The sequence below is a fragment of the Danio rerio genome, chromosome 23 (genome assembly GCF_049306965.1).
Source record: "Danio rerio strain Tuebingen ecotype United States chromosome 23, GRCz12tu, whole genome shotgun sequence".
NCBI lineage: Eukaryota > Metazoa > Chordata > Actinopteri > Cypriniformes > Danionidae > Danio > Danio rerio.
In genome coordinates, this window is record NC_133198.1 from 41,036,837 (window position 1) to 41,057,499 (window position 20,663).

Here is a 20,663-nt window from a genome sequence, read left to right on the forward strand (position 1 = left end):
TGTGGAAATGGCATCCTCTTGTGGACAGTCAGAGTATCCCACATAGAGTCTGTCAGACACGATGGCTCAGTGGTTAGCACTGTCGCCAATCAAGAAGGTAGCTGGTTTGAGCCTTGGCTGGGTCAGTTGGCATTTCTGTGTAGAGTTTGCATGTTCTCCCTGTGTTGGCGTGGGTTTCCTCCCGGTGCTCCGGTTTCCCCCACAGTCCAAAGACATGCGCTATAGGTGAATTAATAAGCCAAATTGGCCATAGTGTATGAGTGTGTGAATGCAAGAGTGTATTGGTGTTTCCCAGTACTGGGATGCAGGCTGTAAGGGCATCCGCTGCGTATAACATATTCTGGATAAATTAGTGGTTCATTCTGCAGTGGCAACTCCTAATTAATAAAGGGACTAAGCCAATTGAAAATGAATGGATGATAATGTGGACATTTAACACATTGTAAGTAGAAAATATATGAGAGAATCAGGAAAGTTTAATATTATGTACAGGTTTTTATTTAACGAAACAGGCAAAAAATAATCACAATTACAAATCTGTACAAAAACTTTACACACATATATATATACAGGTTTCCCAGTCCCTAAAAATTTGAAAAAAATTAAATAGATAATATTGTACAAGCCTGTAGCCAGCCTGGTGTGTGTGTGTGTGTGGGAGGGGGGTTCTTTCTCTCAAAATGTAGACCTTTTAGCAGTTTTTCCTCTTCATTTTCTGTTTAATTATGAGATTTGATTATGGTATTTTAGTACCGTATTTAACGGACATTTTAAGAGCCATTGTTTTGCTGGATTAGCTAGTTGGATGGTCATCATAACCACACTTTTTGATGTACCAAAAATATTTCCTAAAGATTTATAAAGAAAAATGAAAACATATTTTTAAAATACACATTTATTTCATCATATATTATTAGAAAAAAATAGTACTCTGTTTAGGTTTTACATTTAAAACTGTAGCCTATTGTCCTTTATTAGGCAAATAACAAACTGGCTAGCACATTCAACTGTCCTCAGTCAGAATTTGGCCATTATAATAATAAAATAATAATAATAACATAATAATAACAATAATATAATGTAGAGCTTCATGATTTTTTTCAGCCTCTTTTGTAAAGAAAAAGAAAGTACATAACAACAATAACCAAAATATATTAAAAATAATTTAATATGGGTCGCTTTTGGTGCTTCACACATTTTTTATTTTAAGAATAAGGTCCAAGATTTAGAATAAAAGTTACCTGTAAAATGTTTTCTCTGTTTAAAAACAATACAGTAGCGAAAGATGACTTCTCTTACATCAGAAACAATTAAAATATTTGTTAGCATTGGCCATGACTAGGGCCAGATGGAATCTGCAGACGTTTTTTGCCATTTCTGCTGAGAATTTTGATAAAAATTTGCAGAATTAATTTTGGGAGTATCATAACTAAAATCTTAATATGTGAAATAACAAATAATATCTTTTTAACTTTTTTATATTTAAAAGAAAATCCAATTAGATCCACTTTATTTGGTAAACAAAGCAAGTCTCTCATATAATATATCTACTAAAAGACAGAAAATATTACTGTACAAACTTCAGTGTACATAAATCAGATGAACATTTTCACATTAGTTAATAATATTACTGTAATTCCTTTAAAAACTGAATAAATATAGATTTACACACATTTACTCGAGTAAATAAACAGAATTAATGATGGGCTGAAAATCTGCGGAATTCTGCGGGCACAGATTCTGTGTGGGCCTACCCATAACTGATTAGCTGAAGTCATGCCGAAGAGACAGCCAACAGAGGATTCCGCTTGGTCTTAAAGACTTCTACGATGGGTTATTTGCACTATTTATAATAGCATAGCAGTCAAAATAGGACAAATGAGCTCATGTATAGGACAAATTCTGGACCTCTGTCAGAAAGGGCTGGGTCTTTCAAACCACCAGAGCCCCCTGGCTATTTTTAAAAATTAATATATATAATTTTTTTTTTCTTGAAAAAAAATTGTTAGGCTCTTACCATAGGGTTTGCTAATGTGTTATTTTCCCAACACTTGCTTACACTTCTTATATAGCTTGCTTGACTTATGTAAGCATTTACACAATACATCATGTTTCCTGCATGAGGTAGCCTACTTTATTAATTATGTAACGTTGAATTGCTTTGCTTAATGTAAACACATAAGGTAAGCTAAAAGCATATAGCCTACCTTAAAACTTATGTTTATGTGACCCTAAGCTCTTTTCAATTAATTCCAAGCAAACGTTCAACCAATGTTGTGTTTAATACATAAAAACTGTATCAATGTATCTTATAATTAACACAATGTAACCTTGCTCTTGTGTAAAATGATTCCCTACACAACAAAGTCCTTTAATTTGAAGGTTTATAAGGAAAGATCATTGAATCTGAATTTAAAAGTGTGGGAACCCTGTATACATGATTTTGTGAAAACAATAACAATACTGTACAATGCTGTTTTTTTTTATCTCTGCTAACACTTTGATGTTCTTTAAGGAAAACGTAAACAGAGTAACATTCAAAGTGCACAGTCCCATATAGTGAAATACTTTGAGGTGCACGTGTGTTTGTCCTTTGCATTAAATTGATGTTATTATGATCATTTTAATTCTCATAAGACTACAGATGACTTAATTGAAGAGCTTCATATTTGAAAAAAGTCAACTTTATGCTCATCTTTTTGTTTTAAATACATTTTAAGACCCACAATTTAAAATATTTTCTCCTTGCGACTTATTTATTTATTTTTTGACTATTGTGAGTTCAGTATTTTGCAGATCTGACTTTATACTTCATTGAAATAAAGTGGCAATGCTGAGAAAAAGGCTGCATGTCAATTTCTCTAAATCAGATGTTCTCCCAAATAATCTTCCCTGAATTTTTAAGTGTAAGACAGCACTAGTGTCCTTGTAATATCTGCTGATATATAGTTTCTATGTCATTATTTTAACTATGTATTTATTGTGTTACCAGATCATGAGCCAACAGCAGCGTTTCACAGCAATCCCAGCATGCATGTGAAACTACAACGGCAAACATGCTCAGCAACAGTGAGTACTTTATATTTGGCATCACAAAGACCACTTATAAATGCTAGAGAAGTTGAATGCTGATTTTTAGAGTAAAGCAGTGTCTTACCATGTAATGCTAAATATGCTGATGGCAATACCGTGACGGGAGTACAGATGTTTTTATACGCTCTCAGAAATAAATCTGTGAGAGCAGTCACTGGGGGGTTCTATTTTAAAAAGATACACATATGTGCCTGAAGGGTCTATATTGATACTTCAGAGGGACATACATACTAGTGCAGTACCTAAAATATCACAGTGTTTAATTCTTGAAATGTGTAAGTACTAAAATGTAACTTTAAAGGCTCATTTAAGGGCACATAAGCTCGTTGTGCAACTTCTTAAAAATCTTTAAATGCATTCTGTTGATCTCCAGGTCTGCTGGAAGCACTTTTAGCTTAGCTTAGCATAAATCATTGAATCGGATTAGACCATTAGCATCTTGATCGATAAATTCGAAAAGGTTTTGATCGTTTTCCTATTGACCCTTCTGTGATTACACCTGTACACGTGTACTAGGGCTGCACAATATATCGTTTCAGCATCGCTATCGCAATGTGCACATCCTCAATACTTACTTCGCAAGGTCTGCAATGTTGAGTTATGATTATGGTTGACCAGGAGACAAAGTTCAGAACACATGAGAATCGTGGAGTTATTATGGAGTTAACCAAAATGGAGTGAAAGTTTTTCAGTTTTTTAAGGCCCACGACTATCAATGATATTTGGTTTTTGGCCCTTTATACTAAGAAGTTTGGGCACCATTGTTTTAAGGTATCAGCATGGATCCTTTAGGTACAGATGTGCCCCTTTTGAAAATCTAGCGTCCCACTGGAAGCTCTTGTACCTTTATTTCTGAGAGTGTAGAAGTGTTTTGCCTCTATTGGTATGCATTTGACGTTGATTCATGACATGGTATAATGGCATCTTTGCCATGCTCCTGAACAACAAAATTTCCATTTTCTGTCATGTTGCTTAGTGTTGGGCTCACAGGTGCGTTCTCATCCTCCTCCTCAGGCTGTTGCTGGACTGCTATTGTCACATCGTCATCTGGCCTTATTTCCATGAAGGTTTGTTTTTGCAACTAAAAACCAAAGAAATCATTAATAATCACATTCCAAAACCTCTCCTTTAATTTAGGAGAGATGCATGCATTATGTTGCACTGTTGCATGAGATTAAATGCCTCATTTACCTTAAAAAGATGAGATTTTCCTGGAAGAGAGAAGAAGAAAAATCAAAAGTCATTTATTGATTTGTTTTCATGAAGGTTGTAATTTGATTAGAGTAACTCATGAGAACTGATCAAATGTATGTTTTTTATGTCAAATAAAGTCCTCTGTGGCACTTTAGATACATTTACTAGATCATTTATATGTTGCGGTGCTCACCTTTTTTAAAGAAAAGGCATCCAACTAACGCAGCTGCGGCGATTAGGATAAGTAAAACACAAACCACAATGACAGCAGTTCTGTCGCGTGTACCCACTGAAAGTTAAAAGCAAAAAAACATGAGATTACAATTGGTGTAGAAGCAATGTTAACATACATTTTCTACTATAAAAACACAAAGTGTACAGAATACGTTCCTGCAGACATAAAACTAAAACAATTACTATATTTAGCTAGCTCTCTGCAACTCTCACATGGTCGCCCACTGAAGCTAAGCAGGGCTACGCCCGGTCAGTACCTGGATGGGAGACCACATGGGAAAGCTAGGTTGCTGCCGGAAGTGGTGTTAGTGAGGCCAGCAGGGGGCGCCAACCTGCGGTCTGTGTGGGTCCTAATGCCCCAGTATAGTGATGGGGACGCTATACTGCTCAGTGAGCGCCGTCTTTCGGATGAGACGTTAAACCGAGGTCCCGACTCTCTGTGGTCGTTAAAAATCCCAGGATGTCCTTCGAAAAGAGTTGGGGTTTAACCCCGGCATCCTGGCCAAATCTGCCCACTGGCCTTTGTCCATCATGGCCTCCTAACCATCCCCATATTCAATTGGCTGCATCACTGTCTCCTCTCCACCAATCAGCTGGTGTGTGGTGTGCGGTCTGGCGCAAAATGGCTGCCGTCGCGTCATCCAGGTGGATGCTGCACACTGGTGGTGGATGAGGAGATTCCCCCCACTGTGTAAAGCGCTTTGAGTGCCCAGAAAAGCGCTATATAAATGTAAGGAATTATTATTATTATTATTATATATTTATATACAGTATACACAGTGGTCCCTTGTTTATCGCAGGAGTTACGTTCTAAAAATAACTCGCAATAGGCGAAATCCACAAAGTAATCAGCCTAATTTTCTACAATTATTATAGATTTATATAATAATAATAATAATAATAATATATATATATATATATATATATATATATATATATATATATATATATATATATTATGTGTGTGTGTGTGTGTGTACTATGGAAATATTTTAATTATTTCAACTGTGCTTCTAGAAAGACTTACGTTTTTAAAATCTTGAATTTTCTCTAGGCAAATTACAGTTGCAACACTCATCAGACACTCCTATAAAAATTCTCCTGCAGTGAAGGGTTTCCTGTGCATAACTAGCCAGCGTAGAATTTTCTTGCACTTTATTAGCATGAAAAAACTGCTGTTGTTGAGCTGATAGGGCAGCTGCTAATTGTTTTACTTCTTTATCTCGTTCGGCACAAGTGTAAAAGCTGAAGGCCTGATGTTTTGTTTCATAATGTCTTTTAATATTATATTCCTTCATTACTGTAACTGATTCCTGTCAAATTAAACAGATACATTTCCCACTGACCTCTGTGAAGAAATATTCTTTGCCCCAACGTGACTAAAATTTCCTGCTCTGACTGTTGATTTTCCTTTTTCTTGCTTGTGCCATGGCTCGCCAAAACGTGATAATCAATTATGTTTCCTTCAGTTTGTTCGGTTCGTTTTGCTTCATTACAGGAACTGCTGCCTAATTGAAGGCGTGTCATAGCGAAACCCAGTGGTTATTTATTAAATTATGTTTATTTTTGTATAGCGGGCCAGATTCTATTAATATTTATAAAAAGCCTCGCGGGCCGCCACAAAACTGATTGCGGGCCGCAGATGGCCCGCGGGCCGTAGTTTGGACACCCCTGGTATAGATGTTTTAAGGCTGTAAACCCCTCACTACACACTTCATACACTTTTCTCAAACAGGCATTAACATTTTCACAATTTTCTCTCTTGTTTAAACTCTCAAAGTTCAAACCCTCGCAGAAAAATAAGTCCAGTATTATAGAATGAAACCAAAGATAAAAATAATTTAATCTTTATTTATTTATTCCGAAATGGCGCCCTACAGCCTTTTTCTTTAGCATGTCCAGATGTCTAATTTTTTGTGCGATGGTTAGCATCTTCCTCTGCCTTTTGGGTGCTACCGCAGGTGTCTTTGACAGTGCAGAACGTTTCGCCGACATTGTGGGGTGAAAACTTGCAAACATACAATACAGCACTTCAGAGTCACACTGCTAGAGATTGAAGATTAATGTTAATTTGGCAAGCTGATGAACACATTCTGTTCTGTACTGTACAGGAGACAAGACACAGAGGAGATTGATTGACAATGTTCTACAGCCAATCAGAACCCAGAGCACAATGCGCTAATGTCAAATTGCACCAAAAAAATATCCATGAGACTGCGAAAAGTGCGTTATAGCGAGGGACCACTATTGTTTATATATACATTAAAGATATAAGAAATATTGTAAAATAGTTAGTTGGCTAGTTCACCCAAAATGTGTATGTATACTTAATATAATACTATAAATAAAATACTTAATTTGATTTTAATGTATATATTCTAATAATTTATATTCCTAAACAGGCATGATATATTATTCTCAAAAGTGTTAACACAAATTTAGCCATACAGGAACTAGAGTTCACAGCTACTCGAGTTTCACTACAGTACTTTCAACACCCACATGAAATCTTTAAAGGTCTCTCAGACCAGCCGCTATTTCCGTTTCGATTTAGAATTTGTATTAATTTGAGACAATGAATGTAGGCGACTGAAAATAACTTTTTATATTGCACTTACCACAGGTCTGGTCAGACGTTGAACTGCCAGGAGTATCTACTTCTCCGTACTCACATCTACATGGGGAAAATAGATAATTAAATAGTCAGTAAATAAAAATTATTTTCAAAACTACACACAAGACAAATAAGAAAATAATTGGATTTTTCCCAAAATATAAAAGCATTAATGACAAAAAATATAGCAAACATTAAATATTAAAATATTATTAACAATAAATCTGATTTGAAGTTCAGATAACTGTAAATACTTTATCAGCCATTCATCAGTATTTTGTAGAAAGCATAATACATTTTAAAGTATTTTTTTATAAAACCTTTAAAAAAATAGCTTTTAATTTTTGTTAATTTTATTTTTGCTTTAAAACAGCAATGTTTTGCTAATTATAAATGTTTTACTACCCCATTTTTCAGTTTAATCAACTCTTGCTTAAGAAATGCATTAATTTCTTTAATAAAACCTATGAATAGTATTGTGCATGTAACTAAAATGTGAAATTAGAGGGATTTCTCATACTTGGTCCATTCCTTGCATGTATCGGCTGAATGATTGGTGGAAAATGTCCCGTCACTACATTCCTCACACACATTATCTCTGATCGGTGAACCTGTGAAAATGCAGGAAAATGACTTAAAACATTGCCAGAGCTTTAAATATGCAAGCTTTTACTCATAAGCTACCACAGTCCAAAGAGTTAGAAACAATGATTATAGTATCTCTAAAACATTAAACAATGGCATTTTATTATTCTGAAGTACAGCACAGAATCAACATTAAAGGGACAGTTCACTTTAAATTATAAAGTCTCAAGCTTGATTCCTGGAGGGCCACAGCTCTGCAGTTTTTCTCCAACCTTAATCAAACACATCTGATCCAACTTATCAAGGTATTCAAGACTGCTAGAGACTATTTAGCAGATGAGTGAAGCTGCGGTCATACTAGAGTTTAAACGTGAAATTCTGTCATACGGTGCTGCGAAAAGGGACGGAATTAAACAGGATGATTAGACATTTAAAAAAAAAGCAAGCAATTGGTCCATTCCTGTCAAGAAAGGTCATGTTTTGATCATCAATTGGTCCCACGCAGTCAAGTGATGCAATTTCACAGATTAGAGTTCACCAAGCTTGAACTTTGCAACGCATCGAACTGCTAAACTTGTCACACAACCTTGCGTTTCCAGTCTGACGCATTCACTTGCGTATGAATGGAAGTCTATGGGGAGAAAAGTCCAGTGTGACTGCAGCTTTAGAAGTAGGAGGTGCTTGAAGCTAAACTGCGCAAAGCTGTGACCCTCCAGGAATTGCGTTTGAGACCATTGCCTTAAACAGAACATTCTGTCATAATTTACCCATCCTCCACTTTGACTTTGACTTTCTATCTTCAAAAATAGTTATTTAGAAAAATGTTGGAAACCTGTAACCATTGACTTCTCTAGTATTTGTTTTTACTACTATGGAAGTCAATGGTTACAGGTTTGTAACATTCTTCAGATGCTGATGTTTGATGCTGAATAAATAGTGAGGATCTTTTAATTTTCAGGTGAACTATCCCTTTAAAGCTGCCTCTTATACATTAAACAGAACTAACCTTTAACGGCAACTCTCTGTCCTGGTTCGCAGACTGTGTGTTTCCGACAAACCTCGCATCCATGATCTAGATCACAGTAATATCCGGGCTTACACTGGCATTCATTTCGGCTGGTCTTGTTTGAATTCATTTGTGGCAGAAAATTTAGATCTGATTTAAAAGCAGAAGAAAAAAAAGGTGAGTTCAGATTAAACAGACGCGTTCATCTAAAGCATGCTTATTTATCTTTAATTACAATTACCTTTTCTTTTTGTTTTGCTTATAAAATGTCAGAATCATAACTATCAACAATATTTTTTTAACAGTCATTAAAAATGATTTTCAGCCACAATTAATATACTTTAATAGCTAATCTCTAATAACTGGCTTCTTTTATCTTTGCCATGATGGCAGTACATAATATTTGACTAGATATTTTTCAAGATACTAGCATTCAGCTTGAAGTGACATTTAAAGGCGTCAGAGGGCTGATAATACTGACATTAAAAGGGTTTAAAATAAAATAAAAACTGCGTTTATTCTAGCCTAAGTAAAACAAATAAGACTTTCTTCAGAAGAAAAAATATTATAGGAAATACTGTGAAAAAAATCCTTGCTCTGTTCAGCATAATTTGGGAAATATTTATATAATTTTGAACTTTATATATATAAATTATTTTACCTATTATAAAACTGCCTTGGTCAATATTATTAAGAAACTATACATCCCTAGACTTCCCTAATTAGCCTGTTAACTGCCTAGTAAGCCTAACTTGTCTTCACTCACTGGTGTCACAGCTGGGCTGGCGTTCACATATGGTTTCTTTCGTGTATCCGCTCTGATACTCTCCAGCCTCGCATTCCTTACAGCGTGGGTCATCACAGTTGTCGTCCTTCATCATCCTCGTACCTGCAATCATACGCTTTCATTTAGACTGTGACATTAACATAGTGAGAGCAATATTAAAGGCCCCATAAAATTAAAATAGTTTTTTTTTTTAGATGTTAGCATCAGTATTGTTAGTTTTTAGAATATTTATTATCTAGTGTGCTCCAGAACAGTGACACAATTCACGTTTAGAAGATATAACTACTAGATATAGAAAATATAGAACTTATATAAACATGTTAAGCTTGTAGTTTGTCACTTCCACCTATAGGGAGCAACAATTTTTTTTTTACATCACCTCATACTACAATCTTGACCAATCAAATGCTCTCTAGTATCTGACATGCTCCGTACCCTTTCCAGACGCTTCTGCTTTTCTTTTGAGCTCAACCACTCTCACTGGCACAAAGCGGTAATAAAAACAAAACGCTATTGGCTGTTTTTAAAAAGGGGGAGGAGCTACACTATGTCCCACCCTTTCTTCATGTTTCATTTGAGATTACGTCAAACATCAAATAAAAAAAACATATTTCGAAGCACTCCATGGGACCTTTAAGGAAAGTATGCTGCTATTTATGGATTCATAGCATAGGATGATAGTGTAGCATCTCTTAGGACCACCGTGCTACGCGGTAATTAAATATAAATATAGTCTACAACAACATTAAAAGAATATATAGAGATAGATAAGAACTAACCGACAGTAGATATACTGTTAGTTAATGGCTATACAGTTAGGGTTGTCATGATACTGGAATTCGGAACCAATTCGGTCCATTTTCCACTTACATTTAGCGCTTTCTTAAACACATCGATATTAAAACACGATCTTAAACACTACGATCAGCTGGTCTGTTGATAAGCTGACATACGAGCGATCCGCTGATGAATTGCAGTTTTAAAACGCTTCAGTGTCCCTGTATTATTGATGGGTCGTTCATGAACGATTCGTTAATTTTGAACGAATCTTCAATATGACTCGGGAACTACGAGTCCTCTCAGGAAGTGATTCGTTAATCCGCGCATGCGCACATTTGTGCAGGTAGTATCATTAATTTCAAGTCTTCATCACATTAGCAGAAACCAATCATATGCGTTTAGAGCCGGAAAAAGAATTGATCCGCTTACCTCTCGAGTCCTCTATCGGGTCTGAGTCACTCATTCCTCAAGGGCCAATCATACGCGTTTAGAGCTGAAAAAAGAATTGATCGGCTTACCTCTCGAGTCTTCTATCGGGTCTGAGCCACTCGTTCATTACGAGCCAATCATACACGTTTAGAGCCGGAAAAAGAATTGAACCGTTCATCTCTCGAGTCCTCGGGCTTGAGTCATTCTGTCACGTGATGAACGAACGATCATGGCTCCTATCGGCTTAGACTGTGCATTGATTAAGATTATATGTGACTGTCATTTTAATGTGAATGAACCCCTGACATTTGAAGACATGAAGAGGTGAGCTGAGCAAAGACACATTAAATAATTATTTTCTCCTTCTTATAGTATTCTATTAATGACTTATTTCATCAACATCAACCTTTTGGGCTAGTTGTAGATGTGTTTGGAAGCAATTCGTAACATTTTAATAATATTTTGGCAAATTGAACCAAATGAACGAAATGACTCGAAAAAAGATTTGTTCATCTTGATGAACGAGACTCAAAGATCCGAGTTAGTAAAATGATCCGAACTTCCCATCACTACCCTGTATTTGTGGTTACGCTCAGTAAACAGCGGTGAACTAGGTGAACGGATGACCTTCATGGCCAATCACAGTCATTTCTGTTGAGCATGTGAACACAATGGCAAATCAGCGGTGTTTAAGAACAGCCCTCAAATGTTAGCGGGAAATAGACGTTTTTAAAATTTCAGTACCGATTTGTACCGAATTCCAATATCAAGACAACCCTATATACTGTACATACATTTACAGGTTAAACTGTATAGTAAGAAATAATACGGTAAATAAAATAAAATAAGATGTTACTGCACACTGAGTAGATACATTGTGGATTCAGCTTTTTAGAAAACATGGTAGTGCTTTATCTTAATGATGTGCTTTTATTTACTATAGTGCCACACTTTATTAACATATGCCTACATACCTGGTCCACACATCTTGCAGCATTTTCCTTGACTGTTTGTGTAATGTGTTTCCTTCTCACAGCATGACACAAGGCAGATCAGTGTGACCTGATGAAGGTAAATACATAATGAGCATGTTTGATAATGAACTATTTTAAAAGCTTTACAGAGCAGTAACAAATCAGCACTAGTACTGTATGTTTAGAGGATTTTGTTTTCATTGCATTTAATTTTGAAAACACTAATGGTTTAGTTTAGGTTAGTGATTTATTGGTCTGGCCAACACGATTTTACGACATGTAACGTTTTGAATTAGTGGCTAATTCGTATGATCTCATTCATACAATTTAGTACAATTTATCCCCCAATGATGGTTGGGTTTAGGGGTGGGGTTGGGTGCCACGACTCCTTTTTAAAATTGTACATTTTTGTACAAATTAGCCACTAAACTGGCAATACGTAAGACAATTATGTTTCCTTGTGAGATCAGGCTGGTCTAGCTGATCTAACAAGCCCTGTCTTCTACTGGACATGAAAATGAAGGATGTGTATCTGAAATAAAAAACCTTAAGCCACATTTTTCAAATTAGCAAAAATGTAGACAGCACCCTCTAGTGCAGTGTTTCTCAACTGGTGGGTCGCGACCCAAAAGTGGGTCGTGGGAACATTTTCAGTGGGTTGCGGAGTGTGTTAAAAAAAAACAACAAAAGTAAAATTTTTACTTATTTTGCTTGTACCGGACTTTTATTTTGAAATGCGTGCGCAACAACCCTACCGTTTGACATGTGAAATTTCATTTAATTATTGCAACAAATATGTCAAAGTGCAAGTATGACCCCAAATATGTAAAGTATGGATATATATACATATTGACGACAAAAAAAGACTTGAAGCCTCGGTGTCATATGTAGTGAGGTGCTTTCATAAGAGAGCTTCTAAATTAAACAACATTTAGAAACTAGACTGTTTAATATTAACAGTATTTGTCGTTTTTACTTTGTAATATTCTTTTTGATCCGTTTTGTTAAATGACAGCAATAAAATAGTGTTTATTTGTAAGTCTTGGTGAATTTCTTATGATGTATCTGTCACTACTTGTTTATGTTAACAAATAAATACAAATAAAGTATAATTCCTAAAATTGTATTATAGTTCCTAAAAATTTGGGTCACGGCTTGATGACCATGTAAAAATGTGGGTTCCATGGCCAAACCAGTTGAGAACCCCTGCTCTAGTTGATCTGTCATCTGAAACGTGCAATAAAACGTACCCGAAGCAGGGTATTTTACGTTTTCCAAAAATGTAGGCTGGATGCACGTACTTCCATTGAGGTTGGTTTTTCAGACACTAGTATCAGTTACATTAAGTACTAGTAATTTTTACCATCGGCTTGGTGTGTCATGAGCTTTATGACGTCAAAGTAACATGAAATCGATTTGAAAGTATTGTTATTATAATAATCAGCACGCTATCTACATTATACCTCTTACAAATGTCATGCAATGATCAGTTTGCAGAGTGAAAAGACAAGGATATTTTATGAAATACAGAAATCCTGGTCAGGATGAGTGATGTAAAAAATGGTTCACTAATTCAATAGTAATTCAATTCTGGCTGCAGCCTTTATAATGCAAGCTGAGACTGCATCACTCAGCGATGCAATGTCAGACACAATGCACTCAAATGGAGCTAGTGACGTCACAGTGAGGGGTAGGGGTGGGGTTAGGTGAGCCCATTAAAAAGCATTGAATGCAGCCCAGATTGGACTGCACCAGGTCTGCATCCAGACTCCTCTCAACTGATTAGATACAAGTACTGATTAAAAAGGGGTGTGAATTACTAGTCTCAATGATACAGTATTACCATGATATTTGTCACGATACAATATATTTGAGATTTCAAATATACTGTAGTACACTGAAAAAAAGGATTCATTGGATTCAATATTGGATTTTCCCCATGTTGGTGTGGGTTTCCTCCGGGTGCTCCGGTTTCCCCCACAGTCCAAAGACATGTGGTACAGGTGAATTAGGTAAGCTAAATTGGCTGTAGGGTATGTGTGTGAATGGGAGTGTATGGGTGTTTCCCAGTGATGTGTTGCAGCTAGAAGGGCATCCACTGTGTAAAAAATGTGCTGGATAATTTGGCAGTTTATTCCGCTGTGGCGATCCTGGATTAATAAAGGGACTAAGCCGAAAGTAAAATGAATGAATGAATGGATTCAATATTTTTTTTAAGTGGTTGCACACAATTTATATGGGTTGAATAATATAATGTAATGTTCAACCTAATTTACTTCTTTAAATTCAGCCTATATTAATTGTTTGCAACACTTTGCAATGAACCATTTTTAGTGTATTCTGCAGAATATTTGCAATTTATTACCTTTATCTAACTTTACATTGTCTTCACAGGAAAACTTTGGCAACATCTAACATAAACACAAACATCTCTCAGTTTATTTATCTGACTTTAAATGCATTGCTTGAGCGCAAAATGCCATTGTCAAGCAGACAAACTGACCACTATTTTAATTAAAACCTCCATTTTAAGCTGACCTCACTAGATAAAAACAACAACATCACCATCTAGTGGACTGTACGGAAATTGATTTTAATATTCAACTAAATAGTATAATAAAATATTGCAGATATATCAATATGGGCATCCATCTATATAGTATTGTAGAAAAATTTGGTATACTATGCTGTATCGATATTTTCCACCACTCCTATTAAACAAATAATAGTACATACATATTGATTAGATACAAATACGTGTTTTTATTAGTGACTACTAACTTTCCCGGTGATACTAGTACAAATAGACACATCTTTGTCATTGACTTGAAGGTTTGCCATTGAGATAGTGATTATACAGTGGTGGTCCAAATGATAAGAATACTCAGCATGTTTCAGAGGTTTCTTTTTTATTGAATTGGCCAGTACAAATTAATAAAACATATACAAAGTCATCATTTTGCACTATATATCACAGAACAGGACCATCATGAAGAGGTTAAGATAATTTTTCCCTACAAAAAAAAAAACAAGCCTATTTCACTGCAAATGTCCCACAATTATTACCCTTCACAGAGTTTAAATGAAAGCCTGTGGATTTAGTTGTAGAAGGCATAGATAACATTAGTGTAGTTGACATTCTGCAAGTAAAATGGGCATGCTAAATATTAAAGTTAAATGTGATTGACATTTGCTTTGCTCGAAGCAACCATTTGCATGTTTTATGAATGTTAAAGCATGTTTTGGAGGCAAAAAACATCATATTTTCATATCTGTTATGGTGTTATAATAATTTTGGCCATCACTATGTTTTTATAGACTTAGTAGGTAATCATTTAGGTACTCGTAGATAGTCATTAGAAACTTGTACTTGTTAACAGATCAGTAAAAAAGTATATTTGTCTAGTAAGATAAGAATTGTTGGTCGCGCTTTACAATAAGGTTTCATTAGTTAATGTATTTACTAACATGAACAATACTTGTACAGCATTTATTAATCATAGTTCACTAATGCATTTTTAAAATGCAAATTCATGCTTGTTAACATTAGTTAATGCACTGAGAGTTAACATGAACCAACAATAAACAACTGTATTTTCATTAACTAATGTTAACCAACATAAAAAAATACTGTAATAAATGTATTGTTCATTGTTGTTCATATTAGTAAGTGCATTAGCTAACATTAACTAATACAACCTTACTGTAAAGTGTGACCGGATTAATTACAAAAGACAGCGTCTAATAAATAGTACCTAATGAATATCTTCTAGTATTTACTGTGTAGGTACTCAATCTAAATATTAAGTACCAGTCTCTCTGAAATAATTACTAATGAATGCTTACTAGTAATATTTAAAAGGGAAGTTTAGAAAAATTAAGGCCTACTTATCAAAAGTAAACAGATAATATCAAAAAACCAAATTACAACCTGTGCATAAAAATATATATTGGCCTAATAGACAAAACTCAATGAATGATTTGTCAATGACAGATCTCCATAGACATTTATGGCAACAATGTTAAATGTGTTACTACTAATAACATTAGAAAATTTACAAGTAACTATTGAAAGTAACTACTGTAGCAACAGACTGAGAGATAATGAACTGAACTACTAATGCTAAATGAAAATATCCTATCAAGAATTAAGTGGTAGCTTACAAATAAAAAGTACTTTTGAAACTAGAAAAATGTGAACTGCTGTTTTTATAAATTTAATATTTATCTGACTATAACTGTATTGCTTGAGCGCAAAATGCCATTGTCAAGCAGACAAACTGACCACTATTTTAATTAAAACCTCCATTTTAAGCTGGCCTCACTCGATAAAAACAACAACGACACCATCTAGTGGACTGTACGGAAATTGATTTTACTATTCAACTAAATAGTATAATAAAATATTGCAGATATATCAATATGGGCATCCATATTGTAGAAAAATTTGGAATACTATGCTATATCGATATTTTCCACCACTTATATTAAACAAATAATAGTACATACATATTGATTAGATACGAATACATGTTTCATTAGTGACTACTAACTTTCCTGGTGACACTAGTACTAATAAAAACATCTTTGTCATTGACTTGAAGGTTTGCCATTGAGATACCAACTACTGAGTTTTGACTAGTATGTACTCCAGTAATGATTATACAGTGGTGGTCCAAATGATAAGAATACTCAGCATGTTAATAAAACATATACAAAGTCATCATTTTGCACTATATATCACAGAACAGGACCATCATGAGGAGGTTAAGATAATTTTTCCCTACAAAAAAAAAAACAAGCCTATTTCACTGCAAATGTCAAGCTTACAAATAAAAAGTACTTTTGAAACTAGAAAAATATGAACTGCTGTTTTTATAAATTTAATATTTAAACGACTTGCCTTTATTAAAACAAAAGCTGTGATCGGTTTTCTTTTTCATCGTGATGCATATTTGAGTCAAATGTCTATATTTGACTGAATCGTTGCTGTTGGTCAATCTCACGTGAGTGACAGCAATTGATCCCGCCTTTGAATCAGTAAAGGTCATTTGAGGACAACATTGTTGAAGAGAGAGGTAGTTTTTTTCAGTAGGGAGACATATATTAAATACATATTTTATAATTAATAAAAACTCCAGTTCTCAATACAATTATGAAACTTTGTTATTATTTCACGAACACTTCAATTAGCCTACGAGACTACCTGAATGGTGCATATATTTAATAGTCTTATTAAATGGACATGTGATTTCTCAGACCATCAAAACAACACGGTGCCATCTTAAAACTGAAACAGCAAGGGGCAAACGGAAAGTCCCCGAGATCCCCACCTAACGACTATTTATTTTTCACCAACACAGACGACTGTAGACTTAAATAAGTGCATTAAATGGCTATTAATCAGCATCCAGTGCACGTTTCATGCCATATAAACATACACAAGCTTAAAATACTCATAGCTAGCCTTTATAGTCAAACCGAAAGTGAAACCAAACCCGAAATACCATTCGAGTCATTCTTTTTCAATGACCACGTCAATGTAAACGTTCTGGATGTTATATAGTAGTACAAATCAACACAATTAGAATGAATATCAACAATGTAAATGACAACGCACTTGAATATTCATATGCAGCGTTATCATGCACGCGCGTCAACAAACGCATTTAATAATAGCAATCACTTACCAGCAAACAGACTCTGAGAATCACTGTCATGATGACAATATCTGAAATAGATCTTCGTTATCAGTTGAAAATGACTCTTAACCAGCGAAACAAACAATGAACTGTCTGCTCTGCTGTCTGATACTTTTGCTAGTCAGAGAGGAAGAGAGAGAGAGAGAGAAGGGGAATTCAAGCACACACGCCTATTTTTTAACACGTGACCACTTCCCATTTCCCTGTGCAATTCCAAGAAGTGAGACTAGAAAGTGAAGACACTGTGATAGACAAATTCACAATCAAAATGAATACATTTATTTAATTTTTAATTAAAGTACTTTTTGGAGGGATGTTCTGAGTACTTTGAAAAGTTAATTTATTTATTTATTTATTTATTTGATTAAAAAGTAATAATGATAGTTAGTAATAATCATAAATAACAAGTTTTTTTTTTTTTAAAGATAATAACATGTGAATGGTTTATGGGTCTAACTCAAAAGCACTACCAATCATCCAAGCAGAACTTCCCAGCTTGACTTTCACTTCCTCCAGACCACAAATACTATAACCTATTACGTCAGCAGTGAAAAACAAATTTGCCTGTTAAATGGAAGTGACATTTATTTAGTTGTTTTCCCAGTGTAAAACCCTGCCATAATCCCTATAATCTAAATGAGCTTTAAACGTATTACATGCCATTTTGTTTTAAAACACTAGGTTTGTTTATTTGTTAGCAGTATATTTTTTATTTGACAATTATAATTGTACAATTTAATACAATCCCTGATTCTCTTACAGTATATTTAAAGTGCACATCAGTGTAAGATTGTTGTTTTACTTTAAAATGTCTGTTAAGACAACTCGATCTCTCAGCAAATCGTAACTTTTTTGATTTAGTGGCTTATTCGTAGGAATTCGTGAGATCTCATTTGTACAGTTTAGTTTGTTTTGCTTATCCCCCAATGATGGATGGGTTTAGGGGTGGGGTTTGATGCCACGCCTCCTTTTTTAAAATCTTGAATTTTCTTATGACTGCACTCAAACAAATTCGTACAAATTTGCCAATAAACTGACAAAACGTGATCGGTTATGGCTGGTTTATGATTGGCTGGTTATGATGATGATGACAAATTATTTCACACTTATTTCGACCCTTTCTTGCATTTAATATGTCCATCACTTTTGTAAATTTGATTTGAGGTGGAAAGTTAAAAGCTTGGTGGAACTGGAAAATATAAAAATGTAATGTAAAATGTAATATATTTTTGAAAGTAGACAATAAAATAGACAATTACCATAACAGTCATATGAAATTTGTCCCCCCCCCCCCCCCCCCCCAGTACTGCAGTTCAGCAGTCAAATCAGATGAAAATCAGATGAAACAAAAATCAGTCCAAGGCACTGCAAAAATGTAGAATAATAAAAAAAATAATATAACATTAATAAAACAATAATAAAGTAATAATTAAATCCACATTTAAGTTGGACTGATTTTCGTTGTTTATTCTGATTAATTCCTCACCCAAAAAACACAGACACATTATTTAAGCTACCCCTGAACACTTTTTGTTTGATTTCACTTTTTGTTAAGATTTAGTTTTAAAACAATTTATTATTATTTGTTTTTTTTAAAGAAAGAATATAGAAAAGAAGATGTGATATAAGAAAAAGGCAGCAACACAAATAAATAAATAAATAAATACAAGGGATGAATATTAGGACTTTTCTTAGGGCCCTCAAATCACTAAATCCACCCTTGCGCTCTGTAAAACTGTGGAGTTACATTTTCAACATCAAAAGTAGACAGAGCAGAGATCAACATCCTATAATGCAACTTATTACTGTAAATAAATGGACTACACCAGCGAACCACAAAATACAGAAACTTTAAGGAAATGTTTGTTAGAATGTAAGCTTAAAATTAGTTTTAATGTCTCTCATAATGGAATTTTTAGAAAGATCTGGATGCTTCCTCTAAAAGCTTAAGCTTCAAACATCACTCGAAACATTAAAGAGAATGGAAGCTTATAAATATACACATATATGTTATTATAAAGAACACAGTACATTATAGCCTCAATATAAGACAAGAAAATAATAAATCACCAAACAGAAATGTTGAAATTTTGCCAGCATGCTTAAATTATTAAACTTTATTTATTTATTTATTTATTTATTTATTTATTTATTTATATAAATAAATAAATAAATAAAAATGAATTATATATATATATATATATATATATATATATATATATATATATATATATATATATATATATATATATTCATTTTTATTTATACATCTTTATTTATTTAATTATTATTTTTTTTTATTTGTTTATTTCTTTTATTTTTTATTTTTTTATTGAACAAGGAAAGTCCAATTAAGATATAATATCCCTTTTACCAGGGAGTCAAGACAGGCAGTATAGGACAGAATTACAGAAAATTACATAGACACACACAGAAATAATATAAACTATAATCAATTGTAAAAACAAGTGCACTGTTCTAAATTGACAGTCTCTAAAACATTTTTAGATATAGCAATACATGCAACGGATTTAATATGCAGTATATCTTGAAGCTCATTCCATATTTCGAGCATACTTAGAATGCAGATCAACCTAACTCTGTATGAAAAAATTGCATCCTAAGTAAGAGTATCCGCTGATCTTTAAGTATTTGAGCAGTAAACCAACAAATTAGATGTATATTGTGGTAATTTACCAACTTACTGACTAACATATGTTGTTTTTTCCTTGACTGTAATGAGGTCCATTTTGTGTTTTTATGTAAATCACAGTAATGTGTGTGTGCGCACTTAAACCACTGACAAATCGTAAGACACTATGATAAACAACATCCAATTTTCATTAAAACATTCAGAGGTGCGTGCATATAAAGTATATCTCAGTAATCCAAACCTGACAGAAGTGTACTCACAACTAAACATTTTTGAGCTGCTAAGGAGAAACTTTTTTTTAAAACAAAAATAAAAACCCAATGTTGGTCTGAGTTTTTTTTAAAGGCTATCAATATGAAAACTATTTGAAGTATGTTTGCATAGTGTGAGAATTTGACAGCCACATGGTGAATCCCTGCTATATAGGGATCCCCCTTATTAAAAAAAAAAACTAAACAAAACAGCACAAGGAAATCCCCACGTTAGAAGGAAGTCTTCTGGGATTATATACACAAGTAATTTTGGGGACATACCGTGAAAGAGGAGAAATACTCTCTGATCAGCCACATCCCAGCACGATGACGTCTGAACTCAGGAATTTAGACATGCTCG

General features: G+C 34.2%; 1 protein-coding gene across 1 annotated transcript; it reads right to left on the reverse strand.

The window, feature by feature from the left end:
• Positions 1-480: 480 nt before the first annotated feature.
• cd40 (CD40 molecule, TNF receptor superfamily member 5) lies at positions 481-17,538 on the reverse strand. The gene is given in 9 exon segments (NM_001145246.2): positions 481-4,174; positions 4,285-4,304; positions 4,481-4,576; positions 7,140-7,195; positions 7,656-7,746; positions 8,727-8,876; positions 9,493-9,615; positions 11,697-11,784; positions 17,387-17,538. Coding segments are annotated over 9 exon segments (858 nt in total). The 5' UTR covers positions 17,417-17,538; the 3' UTR covers positions 481-3,970.
• Positions 17,539-20,663: the final 3,125 nt, after the last annotated feature.